Consider the following 18,222-nt stretch of genomic DNA (forward strand, 5'->3'; position numbering starts at 1 on the left):
TAATAGATAGTAAATAGGTTAAAAGATGTGGTGCTATTATGGATTTGAATGTCTTATAATATTGCCCCGTAAGACCATCTGGCCCAGGGGCTTTCAGTGGTTTTAATAGATTAATAGCTGCTGTAACCTCTAATAGTGTAAATGGAGCATTAATATGTTCTGATTGTTGCTGTGTGAGAATTGGCAAATTAATCTGTGTGAGGAATTTATTAATTGTATCTTGTGTGGAGGATGTATTATTTGTATATAATTTGGAGTAAAATTCTTTAAAGAGGTTGGCTATTTTCGATGGGTTATGGGTTACTCCCCCTTTCGGTAGTTTAAGTGGACTAAATTTGGAAGCTCTATTTTTCCCCGCTAATAACCTAGCTAATTTAGAGTTGGCTTTGTTTGCCAGGAAAAATCTCTGATATCCTAGCCATCTGAAAGATTTAGCTACCTCTTCTGTGTTCAGAACATCCAATTGCTCTTTAATTTCTTGGATTTGTCTCATAATGATAATCGACCTATTGGCATTAAAAAGTTCCCAAAGTTGTTGAAGTGTAGTTTCCAAGGCCACTTTGTTAGCCCTCTTATCTTTTTTCAGATGTCCTGATAGGCTGACAAATTGGCCCCTTATGTACGCTTTATGTGTGTCCCACCATGAACTAATCGAGGTATCTTCACTTTTGTTAAAATGAAAAAATTCTGTGAGAGATTCTGAAATTGTTTTAATAGCTTCCGCATTGTCTAAAATAAAGGGGGGGATCCTCCATCTTGGAGAGTTAAAATTCTTATATTTAGAAGAAAAGTTGGAGATCATTATTGAATGGTCTGAGGGAGATGCATGTAGAATTTTAGATCCCACCAAACGCGTAGTGTGTACCTTTGACGTAAAAATATAGTCTATTCTGGACGAACTATAGTGTGGGTGGGAAAAAAAAGAGTAATCTCTTTTTATCAGATGAACTTCCCTCCAGGTGTCAGTTAATTGTAACTCTTTAAGGAGTCTAATAAAAGATTTCGGGGGTGGGACTCCATTTGTTTTCCCAGAGACAGAATGATGGTCTATTTTCGGATTTACTACTAAGTTCATATCTCCACCCAGAATTATATTTGGATTATCTAATTTATAGAGAGTCTCTAGTAATTCCTTAAAGAAAATACTGTTTTTCGTAGAAGGGGCATATAGATTTACTATAATTATTGGGGTCCCTACCAGTTCACCTTCCAGGATGATATAACGCCCCTCTTTGTCTGTTAATTTCTTATTTAATATGAATTGGGTTCCTCTTCAGAAAAGCACAGCAACTCCGTTCTTTTTTGAAGATTCATGACTAGACATGTAGAAGACTGGAAAGTCTTTATGCCAAAATTTAGGATATGATGATCTAGTGAAACGGGTCTCTTGGACCATAATTATATCTGGATGTATTTGTCTATATTTTTGAATACATTTGGCTCTTTTAATCAGACTATTAAGTCCTTGGGCATTATGTGAGATAATCTTCATAATGGATCAAGAGCAAAGTCGCTGTACTTAACCCACTTATTAACATAGAGCGCAATTATCAACACCTTTCCATACATAGTCGAAATTATATTACTATAATAATCTTCCGAAGAAATCAGACCTACTGTAGAGGAAAAAACCTTGTTTAGAGATACTCCATTTGGGATATCCCTGTGCCATACCGCTTGACAGAGATAGGAGAGCCTTTCCATAGAGCAAAAATAAAAACAAAAACAAACACAAAAACAAAAGTTTGATGAATGAAACTGCCTAGTATAACGGCAATAACCATAAGTGTTTCTCATTGAGAGAGTAATGTGGTGGGGTGCAACTTACACAGCCAGTCCTTTAGAGATTCATAAAAAAAAAGATAATTTTAGCGTCCTGGATCCTCTGTCCTTTGATCGGGAGTCTTGTAGATAAAGAGAGAGCGAATTATTCCGTCACTTATTGGGGCTACTCAATCTAGGGACCCTCGGTATTTTTGATGGTGTCAAGTGAGCGTCCTTGCTTTTCTTTGTGTTAGCATGATGGACCTCATGCCAGTCTCGATTCATCCTTTTGTACTTAGAGGAGGCTGAAGATGAGGATGAGGCCTCCATAGGAGAATATTCATTTGTATCAGCCACATCGCTTTCTTTCAAAGCTCTCAACCCGTCTAGTAAAGAGCGCACTTGGTATTTTCTTGGTCCTATATTGAAGGCTAGTGCAAATGGGAAGAGCCATCTGTACTGAATTGCTCTCTTTTGTAAAGCCATAGTGACAGGTTTCATAGCTCTTTTCTTAGCTAATGTTATCGGGGAGAGATCTGGAAATATTTGAACTTTATAGTCTCCTATTCCATTCGGTCCCATATTGCGCGCAGCCTTAATCACGCTCTCTTTGGCTTCAGGGTAATGCAATTTCAATATTATATCCCTCGACCATTCTGGGTTTTTTGGGGCTCTCAAAGCCCTGTGTATTCTATCGAATCTTAAAAGTTCGTCTGGACAGTCTGGAACTAGGGCCTTGAAAAGTGCTGTAATGTAGCTTTTAATATCTGTTATAGTTTCAGGTACTGATCTTATCCTAATGTTGTCTCTCCTACCTCTATTGTCCATATCCTCCATTTTGTCCTCTACTGTGTCAATTAGGGCTGCACGGTTTTTCGGTTCAAAACCGAAACCGCGGTTCGAGGCAAGACGATCTGCTGATCGTCAGTGCCTTCGGTTTTTCGGTCCGCTGTCTAACTTGCTTCTGGCCCCGCTGTGCGCTGATTGGCCAGAAGCAGTGAATATGCATAAGTGTTAATGAGCGGGCGGGGGGGGCGGATCCACTCGAGCGAGCGGCGGGCACATGCAGCATTACTAATCACTGGCTAGCGATGGAATGACGGCAGCGGTAGGCGGAGCTGTATGCTCTGTACAGCTCCGCCTACCGCTGCCATCATTCCATCGCTAGCCAGTGATTAGTAATGCTGTATGTGCCCGGCCGCTCTCTCGAATGGATCCGCCCCCCGCTCATTAACACTTATGCATATTCACTGCTTCTGGCCAATCCGCGCACAGCGGGGCCAGAAGCAGTGATCCTCAACACTAGCGGCTTAACTAACAACATTAAGCTCGACTGAGATTTTCAGCTTGTGCTGCAAGGAGGGCACGTCTGAGTCAAGTGCAGATAGTACCAGACTGGTACTAGCGCTTGACTCAGACGTGCCCTCCTTGCAGCACAAGCTGAAAATCTCAGTCGAGCTTAATGTTGTTAAGCCGCTAGTGTTGAGGATCACTGCTTCTGGCCCCGCTGTGCGCGGATTGGCCAGAAGCAGTGAATATGCATAAGTGTTAATGAGCGGGGGGCGGATCCACTCGAGAGAGCGGCCGGGCACGTACAGCATTACTAATCACTGGCTAGCGATGGAATGATGGCAGCGGTAGGCGGAGCTGTACAGAGCATACAGCTCCGCCTACCGCTGCCGTCATTCCATCGCTAGCCAGTGATTAGTAATGCTGCATGTGCCCGCCGCTCGCTCGAGTGGATCCGCCCCCCCAGCCCGCTCATTAACACTTATGCATATTCACTGCTTCTGGCCAATCAGCGCACCAGCGGGGCCAGAAGCAAGTTACAGACAGCGGACCGGGCATTGCGGTCCGTGAACAACCCCCCCCCCCCCCCTCAGGTGCAAAAAGCAGGATTTGAAAAAGTCGGGGGAAAATCGAAATTGCGATTTCTGAGAGAAAAATCGCAATTTCGATTTTCCCCTAAAATCGTGCAGCCCTAGTGTCAATCCTCTCATCTTGTTCCGAAGCATGCTTCTGTAGGCCTGTTATAGCATCTGCAGCTTCATCCATGCGGAGTTCTAACCTGTTCGTTCTTTCCCCTAGTTCATCTATCTGGGCCGATAGTGTAGAAACTGCCGCTCGTATTTCAGATTTAAATGACTCTTTCAGATCTGCCAGCAATGCTGAGATGTCTTGCAGTGTAAAATCCGTACCCTGGATCTCTGCTGTCTCAGCCTGCGTAGGGGTTTCTGTAGCTTTAGCGGTGCTGGCGGCCATCTTGTTTACGGAGGGGACCCGAGGCCTAAAGAAATCTATTGCTTTCACCGCTGACGGTTTAGTCTTCTTTCGGTCTGTCGGCATGCGGAGCTTCCCGGTGTCTTCTTATTGTAGGTGAGGCTATTTTAACCTTCTTTCGGTGAATGATCCAGGCGCTTTCTGTGGATTAGGTCCCGGCTGTTATCGGAGCTCACAGCAGTTGCTTCCGCATCTCGTCGCGCCGCGCATGCGCCCCCGCAAAGATTTTTTTTTTCTCCATAGAAAAGTGAAGGTATGGCTTTCATACTACATGGAAGGGGGTAAAATTGGTCTGTGTCTGTGATCTTTCATTTTCAAAAGACTATGGTCTGATGTGTGTATGTGGCCTAAGAGTGATGTGCAGGTACTCTGCAGGATAATGGGCATATTCTTCCTCTATTTCACATTCTTCATGTACAATCTGAACCAGGTTTATGGGTGATAGACAACACCTTTGTGTTCAATGTGCAAAACATTCTCAGTGGATTCCCTGCAGCTCTGTGGGGAGTGCATATGTAGAATATACACTGCAGTACTACTGTGTAACAAAGTAAACCTGAGACAGATGAAATTAAAGTTTTATACATACACGGGGCTTCTACCAGCCCCCTTTAGGCTAATCAGTCCTGCGCTGTCCTCCTCTGCCACCTGGATCTTCTGCTATGGGTCCAGGTACTTGAGTCAGTCGGGCGTAGTGCGCATGCACACACTCCGCCGCTGGGAGCGTACTACATCTGCACAGCACTATTTCGCAGGTGCAGAATGCTCCTGGCTGTGGGAGCGGCACGCAGCCAGACTGTGCTGACTGGCTGAATTACCAGGACTCATAGCAGAAGATCCAGGTGGTGGAGGTGGACAGCGAGGGACTGATTAGCCTGAAGGGGACTGGAGGAAGCCCCAGGTATGTATAAAACTTTTCTTTTCATCCATTTCAGGTACCCTTTAATTCATAGCCACCAAACCAAATTTTAACAACATATCAAATTATTTGATTTCATGAGAAAAGAGAGTGCATACATTTTCATAAACCAGCATCAACACAGAATTATTTCCATCTCATTGACCATCTCTATTACATACACATCAGGCTTTTTTCTTACAGCATAGATGTTATTTAGTATATGTAACGATTGGTGTCAGCAAGCGCCGCTATTCTGATTATTGGTGATCTGCAGTATCACCAATAATACAGATGCTATACCTGATTATATGGTGATCTGCAGAATTACCAATAATGCAAGTATAGCGTGAAACGATACAATCGTACGCAAGAGGGTGCAATAGAGTATCTCTATAGGGCACAGAGATACAACCTCCAGCAAGCTGGAACAGCAGACAACAATAATAATAAACAGTGTAAATTCAAGTCTGTGGAAATATCCACCACACCGTAATTCCTCAGAGGTGTGGTTACCTCTGAATGGGAACCCTGTGTGTGAGATCCTCCAAAGGACGGAGTGGAGGAGTCTCGGCCTCTAGCAGCAAGGGTTTGCTAGTGGCGGTCGTCTCAAAGAGACAAGCCTCTGATAGAACCCTACAGTGGGAGACGTTCCACTGAAGGGAGAAAGGTCAGTCAAAATGAGGTTCGGCAACAGATCAGGCGGCAGCAGTACAGAAACGTGAGACAAGAGAATAGTCGGAAACCAAGCCAATAGTCGATAACGGTACGGGCTGGCGAAGTACAAAATCAGGAAGCAGAGGAGTAGTCAAGACAGGCACAGAATCATACACGATAAATCAAACAGTAATAATATGTGTATATATTGGCGATAAACCAATATATAACACAATATCAGAGACAAGGCTGACTAGGTCTGAGTGCTGACACAGGGTTTTGCAAACACAGACAAAGTGTGACTGAAAAGCACTTCCTTATATACTGCCTGGGAGAGAAGGTTCCACCCCAGGCAGCAACCAATCAGAGCAGGCTAAAATGTCAGCTGATCTCCAGGTCAGCTGACACGCTTCCTAAGAGTATAAAGGCGTGTCTGTCGGGCGCGCCCGCCCCCTAGAGGCAAGATAGCAGTGTCCTGGTGAGCAGCATGCTGGTGAGTTTGGAGCAGAGTGCTCGGACGGGTTTGCGCAGCGGATGCGGCCGAATTTCCGCATCCCGCGTTGGAAAGTCCGCTTGTCGGATTGGATGCACCATATTTCCGCAATCCATCCGGCGTTGCGGATTTTTTGTTACAGTATATATAAGAGATCACAGTGTACACATCATATATACAATCACAATCAGATACAGGATCTTCTCAAAATATTAGCATATTGTGTTAAAGTTCATTATTTTCTGTAATGTACTGATAAACATTAGACTTTCATATATTTTAGATTCACTACACACAACTGAAGCAGTTCAAGCCTTTTATTATGCACCCAATACTTGGTCGGGAATCCTTTTGCAGAAATGACTGCTTCAATGCGGCGTGGCATGGAGGCAATCAGCCTGTGGCACTGCTCAGGTGTTATGGAGGCCCAGGATGCTTCGATAGCGGCCTTAAGCTCATCCAGAGTGTTGGGTCTTGCGTCTCTCAACTTTCTCTTCACAATATCCCACAGACTCTCTATGGGGTTCAGGTCAGGAGAGTTGGCAGGCCAATTGAGCACAGTTGTCACGCTTGGAGGTGTATTCTCCACGGTCAGCTCGTGATGCATAAGCTGACGTGAAGGAGGTACACACACCAGCACAAGGAATCAGGATATCCCCAGTTTAGTGGAGGGGAGGACTGACTCCAACAGGAGATTGTGGGGCACAGAGCCGGTGCAGATCTGACAGCCACAAACAATGCTTTCGCTATAACGTCTCAGCGCAAAGTAGCGTTGAGCGCACAAACCAGAACTGAGGAGATCAGGACAGGTAAACAGAATGAACGCTTGCTAAACTAACCACTACTTAGTGACAGCAAGCGTCCACAATAACACAGACTGGAATGAGGTAGCCAATGCGTTTGCAGCAATGGCGTGCCTCACAAAGACAGGACAGGATAGTCAGAAAATAGCAGGATCAAGATAGATGAACGTAACACAGATAAATATACAATAAGTATGATTTCCTAGCGTATTACAATTACAGCTATCAATGAAACTATTTGTAACGTCTGACTAACATATGTATATATCGGCAATGAACCGATATATGACATAAGCAGGAACTCTGACTAAGACTAGAGTAATACAGGGAACAGGACTCAGAAGGATTCGCTATCTCTTCGCAGAGATGAACGCAATCCACAAACAGGACCAGGAACAGGATAACTAGCTCAGCGTGCTGGAACGCTGACTAACGGAATACAGGATATAAACAGTTCGTGTACGTATATATCAGCGACACTGATGTATCAACGTAACACGAATACAAGGAAAATAATAAACGTGCAAGTATGCGTATATATTGGCGATGAACCAATATATGACACAAGACAAGCAAAGTAACAACTTCTAGAAACAAGAGCAGAACTAGGAGGACTCGCTGACCCCTTCGCAGGAGTCAGCGCAGTCCACACAGACTAGGAACGAGGTGGGGCACAGGCAGAGTAACAGACAGAATCTGAGACTATGGTAGCCCATGAGACATTGCAGGAAGCAGTTCTTTATACTGAGGTCATCCAATTGGAGCAGACCTGCAGATTCCCACACAAGTGAATGGTAATTAATCACAGGCTGATAGCAGGAAAAGGCAGACAATGATATGCAGCCTGCAGGAAAGGGACTGCCCCTCCACTGCAGCAGACAATGTTTGTTTACACAAGAGCATGTTAAACTGTCATTAATTTCAGAGTGACTGCAGATGGAATCAGCAACTAGTTTAAGTGCAAACCAAACTATGCAAGAAAATGCATGTAATGACATCAGAACTGCTTGGGTTACAATACCACTGCAGCCAGCAGTAAACGCTGCAGACATGATCATAACAACAGTAATACCATGGTCAGTAAACCATTTACCAGTGGTTTTGGCACTGTGAGCAGGTGCCTGGTCGTTCTGAAAAATAAAATCTTTATCTCCATAAAGCTTTTCAGTAGATGGAAGCATGAACCCACTTTTGAACCAGAAACGGCGGCAGAAGCGCCTGACCTGGGCTACAGAGAAGAAGCACTGGACTGTTGCTCAGTGGTCCAAAGTACTTTTTTCGGATGAAAGAAACTTTTACATGTCATTCGAAAATCAAGGTGCCAGAGTCTGGAGGAAGACTGGGGAGAGGGAAATGCCAAAATGCCTGGAGTCCAGTGTCAAGTACCACAGTCAGTGATGGTCTGGGATGCCATGTCAGCTGCTGGTGTTGGTCCACTGTGTTTTATCCAGGGCAGGGTCAATGCAGCTAGCTATCAGGAGATTTTGGAGCACTTCATGCTTCCATCTGCTGAAAAGCTTTATAAAGATGAAGATTTCATTTTTCAGCACGACCTGGCACCTGCTCACAGTGCCAAAACCACTGGTAAATGTTTTACTGACCATGGTATTACTGTGCTCAATTGGCCTGCCAACTCTCCTGACCTGAACCCCATAGAGAATCTGTGGGATATTGTGAAGAGAAAGTTGAGAGACGCAAGACCCAATACTCTAGATGAGCTTAAAGGGACACTTAAGTAAAAAAAAAATGAGTTTTACTCACCTAGGGCTTCCAATAGCCCCCTGCAGCTCTCCGGTGCCCTCGTCGTCTCCCCCCGATCCTCTTGGCCCCGCCGGCAGCCACTTCCTGTTTCGGTGACAGGAGCTGAAAGGCTGGGGACGCGAGTGATTCTTCGCGTTCCCAGAAACATTAGCACCCTCTATGCTGCTATATGGTATATGATATATGCTATAGCAGCATAGATGGCGCTATTGTGGCCAGGAACGCGAAGAATCACTCGCGTCCCCAGCCTGTCAGCTCCTGTCACCGAAACAGGAAGTGGCTGCCGGTGGGGCCAGGAGGATCGGAGGGAGACGGCGTGGGCACCGGGCAGCTGCAGGGGGCTATTGGAAGCCCCAGGTGAGTAAAACTAATTTTTTTTTTACTTAAGTGTCCCTTTAAGGCCGCTATCGAAGCATCCTGGGCCTCCATAACACCTGAGCAGTGCCACAGGCCGATTGCCTCCATGCCACGCCGAAGCATTGAAGCAGTCATTTCTGCAAAATAATTCCCGACCAAGTATTGAGTGCATAACTGAACATAATTATTTGAAGGTTGACTTTTTTTGTTTTAAAAACACTTTTCTTTTCTTGGTCGGATGAAATATGCTAATTTTTTGAGATAGGAAATTTGGGTTTTCATGAGCTGTATGTCAAAATCATCAATAAGAAAAACAATAAAAGGCTTGAACTACTTCAGTTGTGTGTAATGAATCTAAAATATATGAAAGTCTAATGTTTATCAGTACATTACAGAAAATAATGAACTGTATCACAATATGCTAATTTTTTTTAGAAGATCCTGTATGTATACCTGACTTTAAAAATACGGGGACTGCTTTATTGAAGCAGCACAAGTAACTATTTTTTTAATTGGTTTATTTAATTTTTTAGGATGACTATTATCTGAGAAATAGAACATGTTATCATATGTTCTAATGAATTTAAAGGGAACCTGAACTGAGAAAAAAATATTTAAATTAAACACATGAGGTAACTTCAAATGAACATGACATAGTTATCTTGCCATCAGTTCCTCTCAGAAGCTCACCATTTTCTTTTTCTTTTGACAATGAATGATCCCTTCCAGTTCTGACAACATTTTGTCAGAACTGAAATATATCAGTTGCTGTCAGTTATAGCTGAGAGGATGAGAGGACAACTGATGTGCCATGTATGCCTATGGCTCTAGTGGGTGATGTTACAGTTTAACAGAGTGCTAATCAGAAAGCTGCTATGGGGTAATGGCCATTTTCAAAATGGAGGACGGAGAATTCCCTTGATCACAGTGGACAAAAAGGACACAGGAGAGGAGAAGGAGATTGAGGAGTAGACTATACGGGAGGTAAGTATGACCCGTGTATGTTTATTTTGACTTTTAATTTTCAATTCAGGTTTTCTTTAAACTGTAATTAAAATAGGAGTTGGAGTCGGTGCATTTTTTCCCAACTCCGACTCCAGGTACCCAAAAATTGCTCCAACTGACTCCACTCCACAGCCCTGTATTGTGTTATTGTATCTTATTGCTTACTACCTGTATTGTGTTGTCGTTCACCATTGTCTGTAATCGTATGTATTGTACAGCGGTACGTAATATGTTTGTAATATGTTGACGCAATATAAATCCAATAAATAATAATATATACAGTATATTGTTTCCCTATTGTTTCCACCCCACTACCCTCTAAATTGTAAGCTCGCAAAGATAGGGACCTTCTCCTATTGTTTCTTATTTTGTTGTAATTTATTATATATGTACAAATTCTAGTGATATCTCAAACCACATATTAACTATGTATGTATTTGTACTTGTATTGCTGGATTGTCATGCTCGTACAGTGTCTTGAACTTCTCATTTATATATGTTCCTCAGTATTTGTTTTGCACTATTTACAGCGCTATGAAAGATGTTGGCCCTATATAAATAAAAATAAACAATAATATACAGATGTATATTGGTATGTAACCCTACCTCCCAGTGATGTTTAACCTAGGCTGTTTAATTAGGCAGAATTCTCCTCCCAGATCATTCTTGGAGACAAGGTGTTAATTCTACTGACTCCCAAACACACAGTAAATAAACATTCCACAGCACTGTACCTACCAGCAGAAAAGATGTCGCCACCCGTGACAAATTTCAGAATGCAAATCGGGGGAGTGGAAAGATTTTACAAAGGGCAAACATTTACTAAATAAGTTATCAAGTAATATTGTTAAAAATAAGCAATGTTATTCATTAAACTATACTGAGTAAAGTTCCGGTTTAAGAGACAGTTTGTGACGAGACTATACACTCTTTAGAGCACTGGAAAAACATCAGTATTATATAAATTCAAAATAAATATGTAAATGCCTGTTTCATACATCCAGTTATTCACAGAATTGTTATTTTTAACTTTACAGCTTGCACTAATGTATTTGTCCTTTAGTAAATCACCCCCTCTTCATTGCATGAAACATTATCATCTTTAGTGCTGGGCTGGACAGCACTGATTTTTACTAATTATAAGTGTCATTATGAAAGAATTTGAGAAGTGTAATGAAAAAGTGTTGCATACCTGCTTTAGTTGACATCCCAACCATATTCTTTTTTTTCTTCCAAAAACTGATGTCATTCTTAAATGCAAGAAAGTCAAACAAAAGCTGCAGATAGAAAATATGTTAGTCTTAAAATGTGAATTTTACGGATAAAACACATTGCTCTCTCTTCATGAATTCATTGGAAGCCTATTTTAAAGAGGAACTGTAAACCGTAAAACAAACAGTCTCAGTGATGTCCAGTAAAAATGCCTGGAACGAACCATTTTTACTCCTGGCAGAGTAACAGTTTTTTTTTTCTTTATTCCAGTAGTTGTAACTGTTATACAATGAAGACTCTAACCACCTTTTTTTTTTTTTTTTTTAACTGAATGACGTCATCTGTAGGCGCCAAATGCATGTGTGAAGAGACATTCAGTTAGAGAACTAGCTCAAGAACGTTAAAAGTGGTTTGTCTGTATATACAAACACAATTGAATGGTTGTTGTAAAGCAGTTTTAGTACAGTAATTGCAGCAGGGTAAATGAATGGAAAAATCGTGGTTTACTGTGATAAACGGGGAACAGAGGAGAAAGCAGAGTAAAAGCAGATCAGGTCTGTTTCTGGCGTACCTATAACATTGCAGGCGTGAGATTTGGGCACAGGGTAAAGCCGATAAATGGCTTACCCTGCTCCTGCACAAGTCCTGACGGCGTTACTAACTATTCCCCCTCCAGGCCGCCATGGATACCGGGGAATGATGTCATTCGGCTTCCAGCTATTGCTGGCAGCCGAATTACAGTGTTCTTGCCAGGGCTGTGGAGTCGGTACAAAAATCTTCCGACTCAGACTCCTCAGTTTATGAAACCATGACTCCGACTCCAACTCCGACTCCGGGTACCCAAAATGGCTACGACTCCGACTCCTTAGTCTAATACTTAACAGGGCTGTGGATTTTGTACAAAAATCATCTGACTCCGACTCCCGCCTCCTCAGTTTATGAAATCAACGACTCCGACTCCAACTCCGACTCCGGGTGCCCAAAATTGCCCCGACTCCGACTCCAACTCCACAGCCCTGGTTTTTGCAGTGATTTGTGATCCGTCATCTCACAGCACCCAGATCACTGACTGAGCACAGCTATAGCTGCAATTCCTATTACGGCCTATGGTGGCACCAGCTGCGCCCAGATCTCCTACGCTATTTTTATTGCGCTCACAGTTTCTGGACTGCATCAAGTTTCAGCCTAGAGGGTGGAGCGTAGAAAGTTTCTGTTTCAATGCTCCCCACTGAATCTGCAAAAAGCAAATACCTGCCCCATCTAATGCTTGCGAATACACGGTACGTTTGTACCGCTCGAATGAGCCATTTAGATGGCTCGATTGATAATTTCCAACATGTTCGATCACCCGATCGATTCCACGTTCGATACCGCGGGCTGGACAATGGAAAAAGATCAGAAAAATGAGCAGAAGATAAGAGAATCGCCCGCGGGGTCGAGCGGGTAATCGACTGGGTGGCATAATCGAGCCGCGGAAACGCACCGTGTATTCCCAGTATTATGCCTGGTACACAACATGCAATTTTCTGTCTGATAGACGGGTTGAATTGATTATTTCCAACAGGTCTAATCTGATTTTCGATTGTTTTTCTAATTGATTTTCTGATCACTTCTATACAAAATCGATTAAAAAACAACAGACGAACCTGTTGGAAACAATCGATTCAACCAGTTTATCTGACAGGAAATTGCATGGTGTGTAACAGGCATTAGACAGTTCGAAAACTGTTTACTAGCATGGTGAGCCAGAAAATGTTACCCAGGGCAGGGCCGAGGCAGAGAGGCTCCAGCCTCAGGGCGCAGTGTAGAAGGGGACGCACAATTCATTCAGCTGTCATTCCTAATTGTGTTTGAAGCAGAAAGAAATAAGAAAAGTAGATACATGGAAGTGACTACAAGCCAGATAACTAGAGATTAGGGTGTTGGGGGCCCTGGGGGCGTACATTTGAAAAAGTCGCGGTCAAATTTAGGGACGATTTATCGGGAAAAGAAAAATATCGTAATTTAGAAAAATCGATAATTTAACGGTATTTGTAATGTAAAATCGATAATTCTGATTATTATTACAGGTATAAAACTGATGTGAGATGAAAACGAAAATATAATAACGTTAAATATCGTAATGTAATTCAATAACACAGCTTAACCCAACCCTACTCTCACACAGAAACCTCCCTTGGTGGTGCCTAACCGTAACCACCCCCCTGGTGGTGCCTAACCCCCATGGTGGTGGCTAACCCTAAATGTACCTAACCCTACTCTGACACAGAACCCTCCCTGTACCTATCCCTAACCCCTAGACCCACCTATTGGTGCCTAACCCTAACCACCCCCCTGGTGGTGCCTCACCTTAAAAGTCCCCTGGTGGTGCCTAACCCTAACCACCTTCCTGGTACTGCCTAACCCTAACCACACCCCTGGTGCTGCCTAACCCTAACCACCCCCTGGTGCTGCCTAACCCTAACCACCCCCCCCTGGTGGTGCCTAACCCTAAAACTCCCCTGGTGGTGCCTAACCCTAACCACCCCCTGATAGTGCCTTACCCTAAAACTCCCCTGGTGGTGCCTAACCCTAAACACCCCCCTGATGGTGTCTAACCCTAAATTATCGTAAATACTTTATATATTATCGTAAATAGAAATGTCAAATATCGGCATTACATCTGTACAGTGAATGTTATATTTTCGTAATTACAAAATTATATGTATTTGGACAGAATTTGCTTACATTCCATCATTAAACATGTTCATTTACCGTTATTACACCAAAAGACTTTTTAAGTTATCGTTATGACTGACATAGTTTTTCTTTATTTAGCGTTATGTTATTCGGTCTGATATATTATCATAAACTTTAAATTACCGATATTACCGATTCCACAACACAATTAGGAATATTACCGAGTTTACTTTATCGATTTACGTAAAATATCGATGTTAGGCACTTGCGCCCAAACATATGCAAAATTGAGTGTAAATTTACAAAAACGATAATTAACATTAGAAATATAGCCGCACCCAAATCTATTAGCGCTATTTTTAGCTGATCCGGCCCTGCGGTGCCTCTTAGTCTAATAGCAATCAGTGTGTGACAGCTGGGGTGGGAGGGATGGAGGGTCGCACTTTGGTGTCTCAGCCTTGGATGCTGGAGGACCTTGTCCCGGCTCTGATGTTACCATGTCAGAAGTGGTTTTGTTTGTTTGTTTATATCTCTGTTTTTAGGGCACTTTTTTGTCAAAATTGGCATGTTTTGGCAAAATTGGCATGTTAAGCCTTGGCGGATTTTTATGTTACAATAAGTGTGAACTGCAATGGAGACTGGCCATAGACTTTATAACAAAGCCTGCATGCAGCCAGTTAGAACAACATGATCAGTTACAACGCAGTACTGTTAACAGGCCCATAGGATTGTATTGGCAAATTACAATAACATGATCAGTTACAACACAGTACTGTAAACAGCCCCTTAGAATTATATGGGCAGTGAGCAGATATGCAACACAACTGAGCACTGACAGCATTTTAGCATTTTAACCCTTGGTGGATTTAGGTAGGTAGTTTTTATTGCATTTTTTGGCCATAATAGCAATACCTAATTTGGCATGGTAGCCCTTGTTGGACAAAGGCTGGAGCATGACGACATAGCCAAGCTTATGCCCCTTACCGCTTCATGTAGAAGCTGGACTTCACATTCGCCCACTCGTCTTAAAGGGAATGTCCGAGCAAATTGAAAAAAAAAATCTACTTACCCGGGTGCTTCCTCCAGCCCTTTGCAGCCGACATGTCCCACACCGCAGATCCACTCTCAGCCGCTGGCTCCCGGTCCCCTCTGCTGCAGTGGCCAACCTTGCGATATCATCCTCTACTGCGCCTGCGTGAGCGCCACTGTCAAACAAGTCCACGTTATCTGGTGTGTACTGCGCAGAGGCAGTAGTTCTGCAAGGGACATGTCAGCTGCAAGAGGCTAGAGGAAGCCCCGGGTAAGTAGATTTTTTTTTTTTCAATTTGCTCAGATATTCCCTTTAAGGCCTGCTTCATACCAGGGCTGTGGAGTCAAAGTCAGTGGTTTCAATAAAGTGAGGAGTTGGAGTCTGAATTGGATGATTTTGAAACCAAATCCATAGCTTTTGTAAAAATGAGACTAAGTAGTGGGAGGAATTTTGGGTACCTGGATTCGGAGTCAGTGGTTTGATAAAATAAGTCGTCGGAAGATTTTTGTACTGACTCCACAGCCCTGGTACAGTAAAAGAAAAAGTCAGTTTAGCAGACCATAACCGAATGGATCCTAAGGGCCGGTTCACGCTTGAGTGGATGCAGAATGGAAACAGTAAGCGCATCCGAGAGGTGAATGGGTACTGTCTGTTCTGCATCCACATGCAACAAATATACCAGAAGTTGTAGTTTTTGGTTTCATGACTTATAGATTTATCAGGTCCAATGTTTTTACTGTAGGCTATGTTCTGTTAGTTAGGCTCCTTGCACACTTTATGCAATGTGACACACAATATCATGGCATCCCAATGTGATGCCATGATATTCCAAGGGGGCTAGCACACTGTGTACATTGCCATGCCTTGGTTTGTCTGGATAAAGCACTGCTTTAGTGACAGTGAAGCATAAGCATACCTTTAGTTATACTGTGTGCATTGCAACGCATCATGGCCCACATGCAATTCACTTTTTCTCCCGAGTTTTTACCTAGGTGATATTTTTACAACTTGTCATAAAATGCTTTTTAACTCACCAGCCAGCAATCAAATACTCAAAATAAATTTGATAGTACCTTTTCACCAACTTTTGGGTACTTTTTCAATTGTAAAGTTATTAAAATGTATTTTAAAGAGAAGATAAAAATGTTCTCCTAGGAGATAAAGCAGGTGAAAAAGTGAATAGCATGGGGGCCCATATGTCTAAGTTGTGATGTAACTTTTTGTATTCTATCATAATACAGCATACATAGGGTTTGATTCACTAAATCTTGATAACTCATATCACACCCGAGCTGTTTTTGCGCACGTTTTCACGTTTCTGCACGCAACTGCGAATTTCCTTGAGCAAATGCGCATGGAAATTCGCGATTGCACGTGGAAACGCGTGCAAAAATGCTAGATAGGAGTTATCACGGTTTAGAGAATCAAGCCCTTAGTGTGCAAGGAGCCTTATGCTACGTACACACTTGAGATAAAAGTCCTTGGAAAAGGCAAGATTACAGACCAATTTTACCCCCTACGCAAAGATGCTGTACACATGCAACAGATCAGTATCCGTAAAAGATCAGTTCCTGCAAAATGCATTCATATTCTGATATCTGCTGATCTCATACACACCTTGTTTAACGGACAATCATCTGCACATCAGATCTTTTGCAGATACTGATCTTTTGAGTGTGTACGGGCAGCTTTGTGTGCAGCATCTTGCAAAGATTTTATCTGATGAGGAGTTCAGCTCAATAGAATAGACTGTGTAGAGTATGGCTCTCATACTACATGGAAGGGGGTAAAATTGGTCAGAGATCTTGCCTTTTCCAAAGACTTTTACCTCAAGTGTGTACTTAGCATTAGCCTGGGGCGAGGGTAATGGAAAATTTGGGCTCCAGCTAGCGCCGGAATTTTTTGCGTGCCGTCATAGGCACCCACTGAAATACCGGCATTGCAGGGAAATTTGGGCACCCGCGGTGCCTGATATTGTTTATCAGGTGCCCAAATTTACCTGCAATGCCAATATTACAATGGGTGTCTATGGTGGCGCCTGAAATATTGCATTTTTGTTGCAGCGATTGGCGGTGGGGGTTAAAGGCAACCAAAGACAAACTATTTAGAATAAAATATACATGCCTGAGGCTTCCAGCAGCCCCCTCCAACCTGATTGCTCCCATGCCATCCTCTTCTCCCTCTCCATTCGCCAGCAATTGGCCACTGAAAGTCCTCCAGTCCGGGGCCAACTTCACATGCGCGACCCAGCCGTGCGCACGCTCCTGCCTTGTTCACATAGCATGGAGCATTCTGCGCCTGCACAGACGCAGAACACTCCCGGCACAGGGGAGCGCACATGGCCGGACTGTGTATGTGCCGATTGGCCCGGACTAGAGGATTTTCCGCGGCCAGTTGCATGTGAACGGAGAGGTAGAAGAGGACAGCATGAGTGTGATCAGGCTGGAGGGGGCTGCTGGAAGCCCGAGGTATACATATTTTATAGCAGTGGCCCCATCTCTGTTAGCCGTGGGGTGGGTGGTTAAAGGGAAGATCCGCGCTGCTAAAAAAAATAAAAATGCACTCACCTGGGGTTTCTTCCAGCTCCTGGCAGTCGATCGGTGCCCTCGGCGCAGCTCCTCTCCCTCCGGGCGTCCAGCGGTGAAGAAGCCGACCTCGCCAGGTCGGCTTCCGGGTCGGTGTCATGTGCGTTCCACTGCGCGGGTCACGTGGTGTAAGTGATGTCATCGGGTCTCTACTGCGCAGGCGCAGTAGTTCTGCACCTGCGCAGTAGAGACCCGATGACGTCTCTACACCACGTGACCCCCCCACCGTTGAGCGCACAGAAGCCGACCTGGAAGCCGACCTGGCGAGGTCGGCTTCTTCATCAATGGATGCCCGGAGGGAGAGGAGCTGCGCCGAGGGCACCGATCGACTGCCAGGAGCTGGAAGAAGCCCCAGGTGAGTGCAGTGTTTTTTTTTTTTTAGCAGCGTGAACCTTCCCTTTAAGCTTAGAGATCGGTAGTCGGAGGGTTTAGTGTGAGAAAATGGTTATGTTTAGCTACAATAAAATATCATATGTTTTTCCGATATTTTACTATAATCATTTTAACTGTAATAGTAGAATATCGGTAAATTTACTAATATTCTACTATCAGGTTTTCTGGCGCCATTTTAGCATGTCCGCTCTGGAAGGTAGCTGTCTCAAAACAGGATAAAGCAGAGCATTGAGCTTATTTTAATGTGAAACCTCCGAAGTGGAGGTGAACTTTACCTAAATAAAGGAGTCCGACTCATCCAGTCT

General features: G+C 43.6%; 1 protein-coding gene across 5 annotated transcripts in view; it reads right to left on the bottom strand.

Annotated features, from left to right (window-relative positions):
* Positions 1-18,222, bottom strand: part of CLPTM1L (CLPTM1 like) — a 699,988-nt gene that overhangs the window by 491,078 nt on the left and 190,688 nt on the right. For all 5 annotated transcript variants that reach the window (XM_068236456.1, XM_068236455.1, XM_068236457.1 and 2 more), the window contains one exon: positions 11,211-11,295. In XM_068236456.1, coding sequence (XP_068092557.1) covers positions 11,211-11,295 — 85 coding nt within the window. The remainder of the gene's footprint in view (positions 1-11,210; positions 11,296-18,222) is intronic.

This window comes from Hyperolius riggenbachi, chromosome 5 (genome assembly GCF_040937935.1).
Source record: "Hyperolius riggenbachi isolate aHypRig1 chromosome 5, aHypRig1.pri, whole genome shotgun sequence".
Lineage (NCBI taxonomy): Eukaryota > Metazoa > Chordata > Amphibia > Anura > Hyperoliidae > Hyperolius > Hyperolius riggenbachi.